Here is a 14,983-nt window from a genome sequence, read left to right as displayed (position 1 = left end):
ATGTTATTTAACCAACCTTTGTTTAAATTTTACAGAGACGTTCATCCAAATAATAGAGGATGTACACAATAAACGCAGTAGTTAGAAACCAATGAAATTAGAAGTTCTATAGTCTTAAAATCAAATATCCTACTGTTGACTAGATTAACTCAGCCCACAGGAAATTCAGAGACCTGTCATTGACTGACATTTCCCGTTAGTTTAAAGGTTTGAGTTTGCAAGGCAAGGAATCGACCCTGTTTCCTTCAAAACTGTAATAATGGCTCTCTAATATGAGGAAGATGGCAGTGCCTGCATAATCGTTCATGATCTAAAAAATGGGGCTAGTCTTCAACACGGCTGGCTAAGAACATCACTTTTTCCCAATCAATATGCCTTAAAGTACATAATTCTTCCTGAAAACATAGCCGAACAAGCTAAAGATGCAAGCTAAAGGAGGCTAAAAGCCTAGTAGTTCTGTATTTCAATTGAAATTATCAGTACGATCTCAGGACATGTTTTTAAACGTGTGTATGTGGGCATACGTATATATCCTAGCTCTGCCCAATGGGAAGATACAGAGACAAAAGAGTGTAGTAATGAGTACCTCTTATGCTCAGACTGTAATTTCTTTTTATTTTTTTTTTAAGATTTTATTTATTTATTTGACAGAGAGAGACACAGCGAGAGAGGGAATACAAGCGGGGGGAGTGGGAGAGGGAGAAGCAGGCTTCCCGGCTGAGCAGGGAGCCTGATGCAGGGCTCCATCCCAGGACCCTGGGATCATGACCTGAGCCAAAGGCAGACGCTTAACAACTGAGCCACCCAGGCGCCCTAGACTGTAACTTCTAATGACCAGTTCCCACTATACAAGAACCCGGGCTCCCTGGAGAAACGGCTGCCTCTAGATCAAGGTGGAATATGTAAAATGGAAGCCTAGAATATACTGTCACACCAGAAAGTAAGAAAGCCATCTGACATGGCCCAGGACAGGGGTCACCCACCTGAGTAAGCCCCATTTATATGAATGGCAATAAAGACAGTAAGTGTGACGGGTCAAAACACATCAAATATGTTTAAATCTGCAAGTTGATGACAATGACAATGACAACAATGTGGTGATGACGATGACCAAGATGCTGGCGACAATAACAATAATAACCCCTTAGTCACTTTTAGGTGATGCTAGTGAACTACCTCATTATTTCTGAAAATGTGCTGAAAAAGACAAAGTATCAAGCATTTATACCATCTTCCCTTTATTATTTCCATTATTAGGGTAACTCAATATTTGATATGGGAGAGCTTTTCTTTTTGGAAATATTCTAGCTACTAAACCAAGAAGGACTGATATCATGGAGCCATTCTGCAACCCTTAACGAATTAATGAATGTAGGAGTGGTCATAAGTGGCGGATAACATCACAAAAAGGAACATAATTTGCAAGAAACACAATAGTCACAAGAATTAAACATTAAATGACACTCCCGGAGGGCAACAAGCAAAACTCAAAATATGGGAAATACAAGACAAACACAGTTCCAGCAACAACCACCAACACCCCAAAAGGCGGGGGGGGGGGGGGGGGATGGATGAAGAACCTTAAGATAAAAAGGACTTAAGACACTCATTGTCCAGTTGCAAAATGTCAACTTCACTGCTATCACAATGCAAACAAATGGCTAAAAGAAATAGGTTATTAGACAGTTAAGGAAATCTGAACACTGACTATTTTTCTAGGTCATGCACAGTGTTTATTATTATTACTTTAAGGGCTCTTATCTTTTAGAGCAGGAGTTGGAGGCTCCTGTTTTGTACAGTCACCTGTTTTGTACAGCTCGAAAGCTGAGAACTGTTTCTACATTTTTAATGATTAAAAAAACAAAGAAGGAATACTATTTTGTGACAATGAAAATCACATGAAATTCAAATGTCAGTGTCCATACACAGAGCTGCATTGAGAACAGCCACTCTCATTCATGTGTGTGTTGTCTGGGCCTGCCTTCCCACCACAAGAGCAGAGCTGTGCAGTTCCAACAAAGCCCATCTGGCCTGCAAAATTTACTACCTGGCCCTTTACAGAAAATGTTTGCCAGCCCCTGTTTTAGAGAAACATTTACAAGTTAAATGATATGATGACTGGGATTGCTTCAAAACAATCGGGGTTGGCGGGGGTGGGGGGGGCGGGGAGCAGGTGGAAACAGAGAGGCAGCAATTGACCACATATTGTTAGGTGTTGAAGTGGGACGCTGAGTATATTAAGCTTCTTCCATTATCTCTCCACCTCTGTGTATATGCGCAATTTCCATAATAGAAGCAAAAAGAAACTTTTCTTCAAGGAAGCAGTTAGGAAAAGAACCGCTCATTTTTGTATTTCTGAACAACAATTTTAACCATGATTATTTCCCAAAATGATTTTACTGCTGGCTTAGAAATATTCCAATGCTGTAGAACTATTTTGTCTATGTGCCATTCACTTCCTGTGCAAGCATTAAGCCATTTATATGGTAAAGGTACCACCACCAGTAGAAGAGAAAGTGCCCTTTGGCCAAGGGAAGCCATATCCCAGGGCTAGTGGCCTGGATCTTTGGCAACATTTGCCTAACTAATATACCTAGCACATGGAAAGTGTATAATACACATTTCTTGAGTGAAAGTAATAATGGGCTTCCAAATCTTAAGAAAAAAATAGAAAATCCATTAGTTAGTCACTTGTCCTTTGCGCTTAGAGGACATCACTTCTTCTAACAGAGACATGCAATCTTATTACGTTTGGACAAGAGCCAATGCCCTTTCTTTTGCAGAAGGGAATGAAGGATGGCAGTTTTATACACAGGAGGGATGCAGAAGAGAATAACAATCTGCTTTATGATTTCAAAGTCCATCCTCTGTAGGAAGTCACACTTCTACAGTTCAAAAGACATTTTTAAAATTAAAACCCACCATAGGTTGCCGAATTTTCTTCCCATCTCAGGGAAGGACTTAAGTAAACTTCTCTCCTTTCTCTATACATGATGCCTGATGATGAGACTGAAAACCTTGTAGGACTTCTAAGGCCACCTGTGGTAGGTACATAAACCGCCCCCATAAGACATTTCCATTTTTTTCCTCTCCTTCCAAAAGAAGAGATAGAAGAGGGAAAACAAAAACAAAAACAAACAAACAACAACAAAAAAAATTAGAGATCCTAACCATGTCCAAACTCTCCAGGACCATCAGTCCAAGGCCTGACTCAGTAAAAGGAGATAGAAAGGCAGAGTGTTAGTATTCTCAGCCCTTAATCACAGAAATTCCAGAGCACAGCCACCTCTGCCTTCTCTTCTTGTGACATAGCTATGGATTCTTGGAAGCAAGAGAAACAAATGAACTATTTGATGAATTTGAGAAAAGCAGCAAAAAAATTGCTTTCAAAGGATTTATGGCTCTTGGTCCCAAAGTAAGTAGCCCTTAAGAGGTCTAGCTGCCCTCCGAACTGAACCATCCTGACCCACAGTTTTCAAGTACCATTTCCCATCCTGGCCCAGAGATCTTTAGATTGCTGTGGAGGACAAAGCTCTCCAACTGCTGCTCCAACTTTTCCTGGGGCATCCTTCTCGAAGCACCAGTGATTTATGTCTTTTTTGACTGAGTTAGGTAACATCACAAAATAAAATTTATTAATTAATGCCTCCTGGAATTTCCTTCGGTAAGTCATACCATTTTGTCAATGTAAAATAAATCTTTACCTTTAAATTAAGCCAAATCCAAAATCATACTAAATTAAAACATATGCTATATGCTCTGAAGGCTTTTGGTGGTTTCAGTCTGAATGTGCATACTGTATTTTATATATATATATATATATGGATATTCAACTGACTAAAACAATAATGGATGTAATTTCAACCACTCCAAGTTTTAAGGAGCAAATGGTTCCTATAGCAACTGAAGACAGTCCTCTTTGTGCATTCCTGGTATTTTCTACGATGGTAAGTGATGTTAAATTTATGCTTTAATATATATGGTATAAAATAACGAAGTTAAGCTTGCCAAGGGAACCATAATTTTACTTCTTTTCAAATCATTTTATGGCTTTTATATATAATAGCAAAATTGGTCTGATATACAGTTCTGCTTTTTTCCCCCTCATAATCTATAAAGGAAACTAAAAGCCACCAAGAAAGTTGACCAAACACATACATTCCTTAACAAAAACGCCAAGGCAACATCCACACACATGAATAGAATTTTAATTTTAAATTCTGATAAAAGCTATCAAGTAAATTACTACATGATGTTTGTAAATCCACAAGGAAATGTCTGGGTCTTTGTACCATGGAAGAGGCATTATAGTTAAGGATGTACATCCTGGAGTTAGATGGCCTCGTTCAAATCCTAGCTCCTGTTACTAGCAATGTGCTAGTGGAAAAATTACTGAAACTTCCCAAGCCTGTTTCTTCTTCTATGGGCATATAAGAGAGTGCTCCTATGGATCAGTTCAGGGAAAAAATGCCTGAACACAGCCTACCAGAGTACCTAGCACACAGCAGTGCTTGGTAAATGGAGTTGTAATTTTTTTATTTCAAACACATCTGTTGAAGTCAGTGATATAAATACTAGCAATATAATTTATAATTTATTCATTCATAAATCAAATTCTATAGTAGGTCAGAGGACCTATTCTTATGAGAATGATTTTAAGTTATAAAAATCTGAAGATTTTGTTTTCTCTCTCAAAAAAGCTCCACAAAGGTCTAAAAATCTAGCTCAGAAAAGAAATATAAGAAATGTATTACATTGGTGAAAAATACTATTTTTACAACTGGGTAACTCATACACAGTTAAGTGGAATTATATATCAAACTCTCAAAAGAAAAAAAATCTCTAGGCCAACAATTACAAAAGTTTTAATACTAAGTGAACATTATTCTTAGAAGATCAGTCTTCCCAATTTAAGAGCTCATATTGAATTACACTCCATACCAAAAAAAAAAGAGCGAGGTGAGTTCATCTATCAATTACTATGACACAGGTCTGTTGTCATAGTGAGGACTGAAACACATTATCCTTGAGAGATATATTTCTATTACTTTTAACTGAAGTCCTGTGGCAAGAATTTTTTTCTAAGGGGTGAATTAGAGAACAAAATTTTACAACTGAGGGGAAGAAAAATACCTAGGGCAAAGGTACAAGAAATGAAGGTTTAGAAAAGATGACATATTAACCACATTTGCTTCCAAAATTACTCTAAATCTGCGTGGTATTTGCTGCATACTCTGAAATAGCAAAAGGGACATCACTAGGTTCTCTATGCCCCTTCTCTCATCAAAACCATCCCTTGGAGATGAACCATATCCATAAAACAAGCATCCCAGAAAGACAGATTCTGTGTCTGTTTTTTGTGCCAGCTTCCTGGTCCAACTGTGGGCCTTCCTTTGAGACTCAACTGGAGGAGACACATGATTTGTTCAGGCAGTCAGTAAGCTAAGTACCAGGAGCAGGCATTTACTGAGTATTTGTTATATGATAGGTACTATTCTAGCTGCTACATTGCAACAAGTATTTTTAATAGAGTACTTCATAGTGACCATCCAATTTCCTTTTCTATTTCTATGAAGAGATGCATGTTATGAAATCATTTAAAAATGTTATTCTCGTGCCTTACTTCTAATGAACACTAAGCCCCATTTGCTAAAAAAGTAAAACTCAATGGCATCGTACTATGATACAATACATAGTTGTACTATGATACAACCAACCAACTATTGGTTCCAAAGTTAACACAGATATTTTCATGGTAAATCTGAGCATATTTGGTTAAAGACCACCATTATTTGAAAGACAAGTACTCAAGAAAAATGTCCATGTGGCAAAATTTACTTATTTGTAAATATATATTTATAATTGACATTCACTAGCAAATTAAACTGCATTTAACATATATAATAATAAATACATAATATACGATTGTGTTAAAGTTTCCTACCTTTTCTGGGCTTTCATTTTCTCATTAATAAAATGAGGAATTCGATTTGAAGACTATTCCACATTCAGATATTATGTAATTCTGTGATTCTAAAAAGTAAGCCACTGAAAAATGATAGGAGTCTCTACAATCTGTGGAGAGAAAATTATTGTTTTCCAGGTTTCCTTGGCCAACTACTATTCACCCAACTTGCACATGCCAATTCCTGGCTTGAGCAAAGCTGCCATTCATCGACTGTTCAAAAGGCATCTCCAACTGCCTTCCTGATTCTGCCATTTGTCCTGGTGGCTGAACCACTTTCATTTCCCACCCGCTTCTGAGTTTCAGATGGTAGCGAAATGCTATAGAATGAATGTTTGTGTCTCTCCTAAATTCATATGATCAAACCTAATCCCCAGTGTGATAGTACTGAGGTGGGGCCTTTGGGAGGTGATTAGGTTTAGATGAGGTCATCAGACTGAATCCCTCTTGATGGAATTGGTGTCCTTGTAAGGGAGGGAATGCCTAGCTGAGAGCTCTCTCTCCACATGTGAGAATGTAGTAAGAAAACGGTCTGTAAACCAGGGAGCTAGAGCCCTCACCAAAAACTTTACCATGATGTTACCCTGATCTTGGACTTCAGTCTCTAGAAGTATGAGAAATAAACTGTTTAAGCCACCCACCCTGTGGCGGTTTGTTAGAGTAGCCCAAACCAACTAAGACACTGAGTAAGAAGACAAAGGAATTTAGAGGAGCCTCCACAATGATCAAAAATGAATTAAATAGCAGAAGTTACAAAAATGCCCATACTACACAAATGCAGGGGAAGAGTGCAAGGTGGCCCATGTTTCCTAGAAAACAATGTGTACAAGCCATCTTCAGATTTATCACCATCAATACTAGCTTTGGTGATCATCTTTATTTATTGAAAAGTTAAAATAGGTATTATAAATGTTAATTCCTAGGGGAAACAAGTATATGTAGGAAAATAAAATTTAAAATACTTAAGAAAGAACAACAGTACATTTAATATAATCATACACAGCTTAAGGGATTTTAGGACTATGTAAAAATACATATAACTCAGAAATTGCCCATCAGCATATAATATGTAAGTATGAAAGGGACACCTAAAATTCCATTTTCTCTTCTCTGTATCTTATATCTATACATATCCTAAGATATTTTGAAAATGTAGGCTCCACAGTGATCAGAAAGTTGATAATAACAGGCAATACTGTTATATTTTGGGTACTTGAATGATTTTACACATACATTTCATTTGAGTGTAGCCCACAGTTACAGTCCCTGCTGTATGAACAGACTGCATATCTGATGGCACATAGCAAGTATCTCAACAAAAACATTGCACATCACTTTTGTACGACAAAGAGAAAACAAAATTTTGTAGATGCAGTCTTCCTACTATACATTGTCTGGAAGGTGTTTTAAGTCCTTTGCTACTATACTAACGAATGCTCGTGAACCATGTTTTACTCTGTTGTTTTGTATTCTAGAAAAACCAATTCTATGTTGACAATAACCTGTAGCCCACAGATGAGACGGGGATATGTAAGCAGATGGGACACATCTGGTAATCATAAACATTTCTTCATTAGTGTCATCAGATTTATATGTGCTATGTTTTTGTGAAAGGCTCTGACAGCGATCATATTTAATCTATATTTTAAACAATCAAACTGCTGGCCATTTTCGTAGAGGTAGATCAATATGGACATGTAATACATATGGACTTTCTTTTTTTTTTTTTTGGTTATGATGGCTCCTTGTTGTTAATCATGTAATGTCAGTCACATCCAAATTCTTCCAACAGAATGGTAAGTGCGTATTACCTATTCACCTAGAATTGGAATACGGGAAGATGTTATAGGATAGTGGAATCAAGGAATAGTTAAGTAAAGGAAATACAAATGTACTATTCCCAGCTATGCCATTTACCTTTGTGACCTTGAGCAATCCTGCACCTCAAACTCATCTATAAAGGAAGTGTAAGATCATGGGATACACCCATGAAACCATGCAAATGTCTATGGTAGAACTCAAACTATGGTCACACAAATAACACAAATTATTATAAATGATGATACTCCAAAGCATCAATATTCCCCAAATAAAAATGTACTATTAATTTCTAAATCTTGACTTACTATTGAGAAGATAGAATGATAGAAAAGCCCAAAAATATTTTTCTCATTCATTTTTCTGCCCGGATCTCAGAATTACTTTGAGGATGCAAGTGCCTTTGTATGTAGACAAGCAGTTTTGAAACTGTGATAGCATTAGAGTAACGAAGAACTGCCCATATTTATACCTCTATACTCGAAAGACTTTGGCCATGATTCCAGGTTTGCTTCTCCCCACAACTTCTAAAGAATGACCTCAGGCAAAGGCCAGGGCACAGGTGAGAGGAGGGCAGGGCAGGAGGGCTCTATGAAACCATCACCTGCCACAAATCCTCACTGCTACTAGAGGCCACTCTGCACAAACACATTTTAATAGAAACAATTCTTGCAAGTGAAGGATGCTAGTCTTATTTCATTAGTTATTAATAAAATAAATATTTCCCCACAGGATGCATACCCAACCAGAGGAAATAAATCTTTTAACAGTAATATTATTCTAACATCACGGAGATTAACAAATGGCATGCCAGGTCCAGGACAAACGAAGTTTCACTTAGAATTTCAAAGTCACGACACCTCTGTTTTTATCATCCCATTCAGGATATGACCATGTGGACAACTGCAGGGCAATAGGTAGTCACCGATGCCAAGAAGGGCAAGACAAGATTGGGTAATAGACAAGAAAGGCATTAATGGATGGACTGTAAAAACAATTTATCAACACTAATGATCAAATCTAATAGAACAAAAGCAAGAGAGTCTGGGGACACGGGAAATTCAACATGAAAGTCACATCAAGGCTACTGAATACAGGTACTTTTATACCTTGGGTTTTGCCTTTTTCTTTCCTGACTTGGGACATGTGTTGTGCTTTGCTTCAGACCAGTAACTGTCAACTCCAGGTGCACCTTGGAGTCATCTGGGGAGCCCTGAATGTGGAACCTTGCCACACACCAATAAAGTAAGAATCCTGGTGTAGACCAGGCATTTTTAAAAAAATTCCCCAAGTGATTCTAGTGGGGTGAGGTCTCAGACTTTGCATTTGGACCTGGTTTTCAAAACAGCAGCTAGCTTTCTCCCTATGACATAACAGATTCTATTAATTTTTTATATTTTTTATTTAAATTCAATTAGCCAACATATAGTACATCATTAGTTTCAGATACAGATTCTCTTTAAAACAAAGTCTTTTACTTTGTAGCAGGAAGTAGTTAAAGATCCCCAATGCCCAAGGCAATGCTGAAGTTCAACCAGGAGCATCCCAAGCCCAGGACATTTGCAAAAACAAAAAGAGTAAATTGTATCCTCAACTTGCCTATAAATTCTTGGGAACACCTAAGACTCTGCTGAGGCAAGAGTTCAGACTTTATACTGTGTTCTCTGAAGTAACATTAACACAAATATCAGGAGCCCAAAACTATTTTCCATGAAAAATTAAGAATTCCAGAGATAAATCAAAGATGACAGGATAGTGTCATTTTTAAAAGGTAATTAATGCATTGTGGAAAATATCAATTAAAAATGTCTGTCTCATCAATTACCATACACAGCCCATCTTGATCCAGGTAAATACCAAACAACCACTAGCGAAGAAAATCATTTTCAGTCTCTAAGATCAAGATTCTAAAAGAACTGGGAAGTGGGATATAAAGGAAAAAACGAAGTCAAATACTGAAGATAAAGGTTGAGCACAGCAGTCATGGGCTGCAAAATCTCTTACAGTAGCAAGTACAAAACTTTTAGAGATAAAGAAATAAAGATGAATTCGGTGTTTGCATCAGTCCTCTGTGTACATTCCTCCTTCCTGGCCAGGGGATGTCCTCACTGGGACTTCAGGAAATGAGAAAACAGTGACATCAAGGTAGAAGGGTGAGGAATTGTGCAGTAGGTCCAAGAGTATTTAAGAATCCTTCTTCAGAACGTATTCCCCAGTTGTCAACATATTGTTGACTAATCCTGGGACGGCACATTTGGCCGTCTTCCATTTTCCCCAGAAGTGAAGGAATAAAAACGATCTTTTATTTCAGTTGTGATGATTAAAGGGCAAGAGGAATTTCAAAGTTGTAGAGTGTCACGCAAATGTGACACGTTACGGTCACCACGACACCACAGAAGAGGAGGGATGCTAGGAGGTGGAGAGGTGATACGCAGAGGAAAGATCAGCCTGCGTGAAGTGGAAGTCACGGGGCAACAGGACAGATGCACAAAAGAGTTAAATCACGAAGCAGCTCAGTAGCAAACTAAAATAAGTATATGATTAACCAAACTAAAACAAAACTAACTACAAGACCTACAAAGAAAGAGGGGTAGGTGGGAATCAACGCTAGTCACCATAAAGAGTGAGCATCCTGCAGATCAATACATAAAAGGAAGAAAGGAGAATGAAACTGGAGAAGGCCATGGGGTGGGGAGATGAAATTCAGAGCCCAAAGGAACGAGTGGCATTCCGGTTAAAGGGGAAAGGTCACTTAATCCCACTCACTCTGTCAGAACTTGGGCAACTGTGCATACATCCATGAAACTGTTTGCCATGCAAAATACATATGGTGGAATTTGAAACGTCATAAAACAAGACACACAATTGTGATTACACTAAAAATGTCTACTTAAATACTCAAAAGATGTGTTATCGATTTCTAAGTGGAGGCTTTTTTTTTTCCTTGTGGGAATTCAAATTACAAAAAGGCCTCTACATGCGTGCGTGCGTGCGTGTGTGTGTGTGTGTTCTGTGTGTGATGCTCTGGACAATTCTCAAGAGGAAGAGTATGGGAGAGCTCCATATTTGGTACTTTAATATCCTGCTCTACAAGTAATTTGACAACCACATCTTCAAAGCAAGATGGCTAAGCAGAAGCAAAGGAAAAAACAAAAATTTAAAGAAAAAGGTCTGTGAAGAACAGGAGGCATTATCTAGAACTCTTAGGAATCTCACAACTTATCAATAAAGAAGGAAAGGAGGGGAGACAACTGTTGGCATCAATCATCCATCAGCGACCCGACACTGACCTGGACCCCTAAGCCCTTCCTCCCCAGGGAGCATGCACTGCTGTCCCTGGACTCTCCCCGAACCGATGATGCTGAGTTACTGTACCTGCAACCACAGCCTGTCACCCACCACGGTCCGGCCGATGGCGCTGCACTGGAAGGTGGCAAACTGGCCCGCATTGACTTCCACGTTCTGAATCCGCAGGAAGTGGGGAGTTCTGGCTACATGAAGAGAAAGAATTAAAGATATTAGAAGTGGAGATCTGTCACTTACATGTGTCTTTTTTGAATCTATCTGCAATTTGGGGCCCTTCCATTTTGTTTACCTTTGAAGAAAATGCCTCTTTTGCTTATAAGAATGCTTTCAAGATCTCATTATGATTGTAAAAGAAAGGTATCATGGAAGGCTTTGGTGTACTCTGTGAAAGAACAGAAAAGCCAAGCATTCTGGGATAGAACCAAGAAGAAAGAAGATATTTTATTGTTCCTGCTGTGCAAATTATCATAGCTCAGCAGTCTTCTTGTAATAACACATCTGTATTAATAAAGATTACACTGAAGCCTAATTGATGTTTTGAACAAAAACATATTAGGTATTTATACTAGCAACATGAAAAGAACAGTAAGAAATTAAATGATGTTGTCAAGGAAACTTTTTTAAGCCAAGTACAAAGCTGTGCGTAATATATATTTTAATTCAACTAATTGGCATGCAGCATTACTTATGTAATATTTCCCAACTACCAAAAATGCTATCCCCATAGACAAACTCTGTGGAATTATGTTGGGACTGCCATAGCATGGCAGTTTCTGCTGATTCTTATTCCCAATTCAAGAAGAAAGTATGATTCTAAATGCTAAACAACATTAAGTCTCATACATTGTCCACGGGGGACAACCCTCTGAATAAAGGATAATTCTATTTGATCTGAGAAGCACAGACCAAATTTCTGCAACAGACTGAACAAATGTGTGAAGGAAATGGAATGACAGGTCAAGAATTAAATTTTATGATAACCTCTATTTTTTAGGGAAAAGGCTCTTATCACAGCAATGACAGTGTAAAAGCAAGGGGCTGGGAGGAAGGAGGTTAGGGGGTAGAAAAGGAAGAGAACAGGGTGGTGGTATTTTCTGACAGGGATGGATAAATCTGGACAATACCTAGAATAAATTTCTTATGCCTTGCCAGGTTGTCCTCACCATCAACATGTCTTTAGGCCATGCCTAGACACCTTCAAACATGATAAACCAGCACTAATATTAGCCTATGCAGAACACAATTAGGAATAGAAGTGGGTTACTACCAAGAACAAAGAGAAATGCATTTTAATATCAGTAACACACAGGAAAAGCCCATTACTAATTTGGAGGCCACTAGTAATTTGAAAAGTGTATTCATGATGTTTAGCATGCAAAATGTCCTAAATAACTTCTAAAAAAGCAGTATAATATGGGTCATTGTTTATAATACATACATATATATATATATTTTAAGATTTTATTTATTTATTTGAGGGGGGGAACACAAGCAGGGAGAGTGGGAGAGGGAGAAGCAGGTTCCCCACTGAGCAGGGAGCCCGATGCGGGACTCGATCCCAGGACCCTGGCATCATGACCTGAGCAGAAGGCAGACGCTTAACGACTGAGCCACACAGGCACCCCTCTAATACTAATATATTAATTTAAAGCCCTATGACCTATTTTTCACTATTTTAAATTATGCTTGGCCAAGAATAACATGATGTTGTGGTTTTTAAAGACCTCTGTAAAAAAATCCCTAAATCAAATTTCTCTTTGTCTCTGTTCCCAAAAAAGCTGAAAGATGTTTTGTTTTGAGAAAATGGCAAAAGGTGACATGTTTTGAGCATTTATGTGCCAGAAACTTTTCCACTGAACATTCATGAATGTTCTCTGAGGTATTTTTTTCCACTTTGCAGATGGGGGAACTTGTGGGTTCTTGCCTAGTAAGTGTTGGAATCAGATTGTGAACAGTTCCAAAGCCCAGGCACATTGAGTTGAATTCATATTATTTGGAATTAATAATAAAATTATTAAAAATTAATAAAATACATATTATTTTAAAATAATAAATGAATTCATATTATTTAAATTGAATTTGTATTACTCAATTAAATTGATTTTATATTCTTTAGAATTGTTTACCTGCAATTTCAACTTCTACAGAATTCTACTCTCCTAACCTCACCTCTGACACGAACAAACTTTTGCTACACAAAAATTCCTAAAAATTACTATTTTAGATTTCCCTATATTAGGGGTTCCCAATATTAATAGAAATCATTAAAAATTTGAGAATTTGAGATTTGACTAAATTAACAGGACTAAATTGAATGCAAGAAGCTATTTGCTTGTCAAGGAAATATAAGCAAATGAAATATTCTTCTTCAAATCCAACACAGTATGTCCATTATGACACACCTGTCATCAACTAGAAACTGTTTCAACTGTTTTTGCCTCGTGAAATAATTCAAAGCACATTCCCCCTAGCCACACAGACATCAAACTATACCATGTACACAGCATTCAAGAAAAGAAGAAAGATGACGGAAGTGATAACTCCTCTGTTCACTCGTGTGTTTGTACAGCAATCTCTCTCTCTCTCCCCCCTGCACTGCTGGCTCCTTAAGGAGCTGCTAGGTACATTTCCTGTCAACCGTCCTGAGCCACTGGGGGGGGGGGTCCCCTTTCAGGGGGTCCTCCAAGTCACACAGCCCCGGCCCATCTACAGAAACTGCTCTCCTCAGGTTACCAGCAAGCCCCTAACTGGCCCAACAGCCTTCATTCCTTCTCTTCCTGCCATTGAGTCCCAAGGAGAAATGCTTTCAGCCACACTGACCTTTTTCCAAAACTTCCCCGGTGACTAACATAACATTTAAAACAAAACAAAACAAAACAAAACAAAACCCAACTTTCAAAATTCTACTTTCAAAGTCATTTTCCTGCAGCTTTTTCCTTCATTCATTCTTCTTTGTGCTCCTCCCCTAAATGTAGATTTGTCTCAGAATTAGGACTCAGCTCACTTCCCCTTCCAGAGCGTGTATGCCCTGGTAGGTGTCCTCCACCCCCACAGAGCAATGTGAGACTCTTAGGAACAAGGAGCCTGCCACTCTTTAGCCATGCAACACTCTTGTTGGCCACAAAGGAAGTCTTCCATTATCGGGAGCCTTGGAGCCACTCCAGTTAACTGTGTGCCCCCAGAAGGGCAGTCAAGCCCCTCCAGAGTCAGATCTGACATCACGCCACACCCAAGACAGAGGGCATCCAGACCACAGCAAACCACAGCCACTGTATTCCCCATTGGTGAGCTGAGGGCTGGAGCCAGATCCACTGCTGGGGTCACACCAGGATGAAAGTTCACAAGCCAGGTGCACTCAGAGGCTGATAAATACTATGGGAACTGTTAAGAGTCCTAAGAAACACAGTTAAAAAAAAAAAAAATCAGACCCTTCAGTCCAGTGAAGGAAAACTGGGTCCCAGGGGAAAGACAGGGGCAATTGAGAATGATAGCTGACTTCAGACTTTGTGAGATGAACCCGGTATGCAGAAAGTACGAAGAGGCATGTTTCCCTAAGGGTGAAGACGAGTTTTTGAACAGAAACTGCCAGAACATGGTAGGAGCTGGCTAGTGAGGGAGTGATTTGTAGACACAGACTTCACAGCTGGCTGGGCAGAGAGGTGGATAGATGCGGAGGTGGGGTACATTTGCAACTGGCATGCTTACTGACTGTTGCCAGCTCTCAGCGGTTCGTTCTAGTCCAAATAAGGGCCCTTGTCACCTCTTCCCCCACTGCCATGGTAGTATTCCATCTGTGGTAATGCAGTCCTTGCTTGCTTTCTCTGCATATTTTGGGTATGGGGGCTGCCTCTTCTGTGCCCTCTTTGGAGACACCTCTTGCATCCATGGGTAAAC

At 38.8% G+C, this 14,983-nt stretch overlaps 1 protein-coding gene across 1 annotated transcript in view; it reads right to left on the bottom strand.

Annotated features, from left to right (window-relative positions):
- Positions 1-14,983, bottom strand: part of PTPRM (protein tyrosine phosphatase receptor type M) — an 824,025-nt gene that overhangs the window by 440,405 nt on the left and 368,637 nt on the right. The window contains exon 5 of the mRNA XM_028123955.2: positions 11,159-11,274. Within this exon, the coding sequence (XP_027979756.1) occupies positions 11,159-11,274 (116 nt within the window). The remainder of the gene's footprint in view (positions 1-11,158; positions 11,275-14,983) is intronic.

This window comes from Eumetopias jubatus, unplaced genomic scaffold, assembly GCF_037043125.1.
Source record: "Eumetopias jubatus isolate StellerSeaLion01/CBP00866 unplaced genomic scaffold, mEumJub1_p1.0 scaffold_16, whole genome shotgun sequence".
NCBI lineage: Eukaryota > Metazoa > Chordata > Mammalia > Carnivora > Otariidae > Eumetopias > Eumetopias jubatus.
The sequence above is the reverse complement of the archived record's forward strand: the minus strand, read 5'-3'. Positions and strand labels throughout refer to the sequence as shown.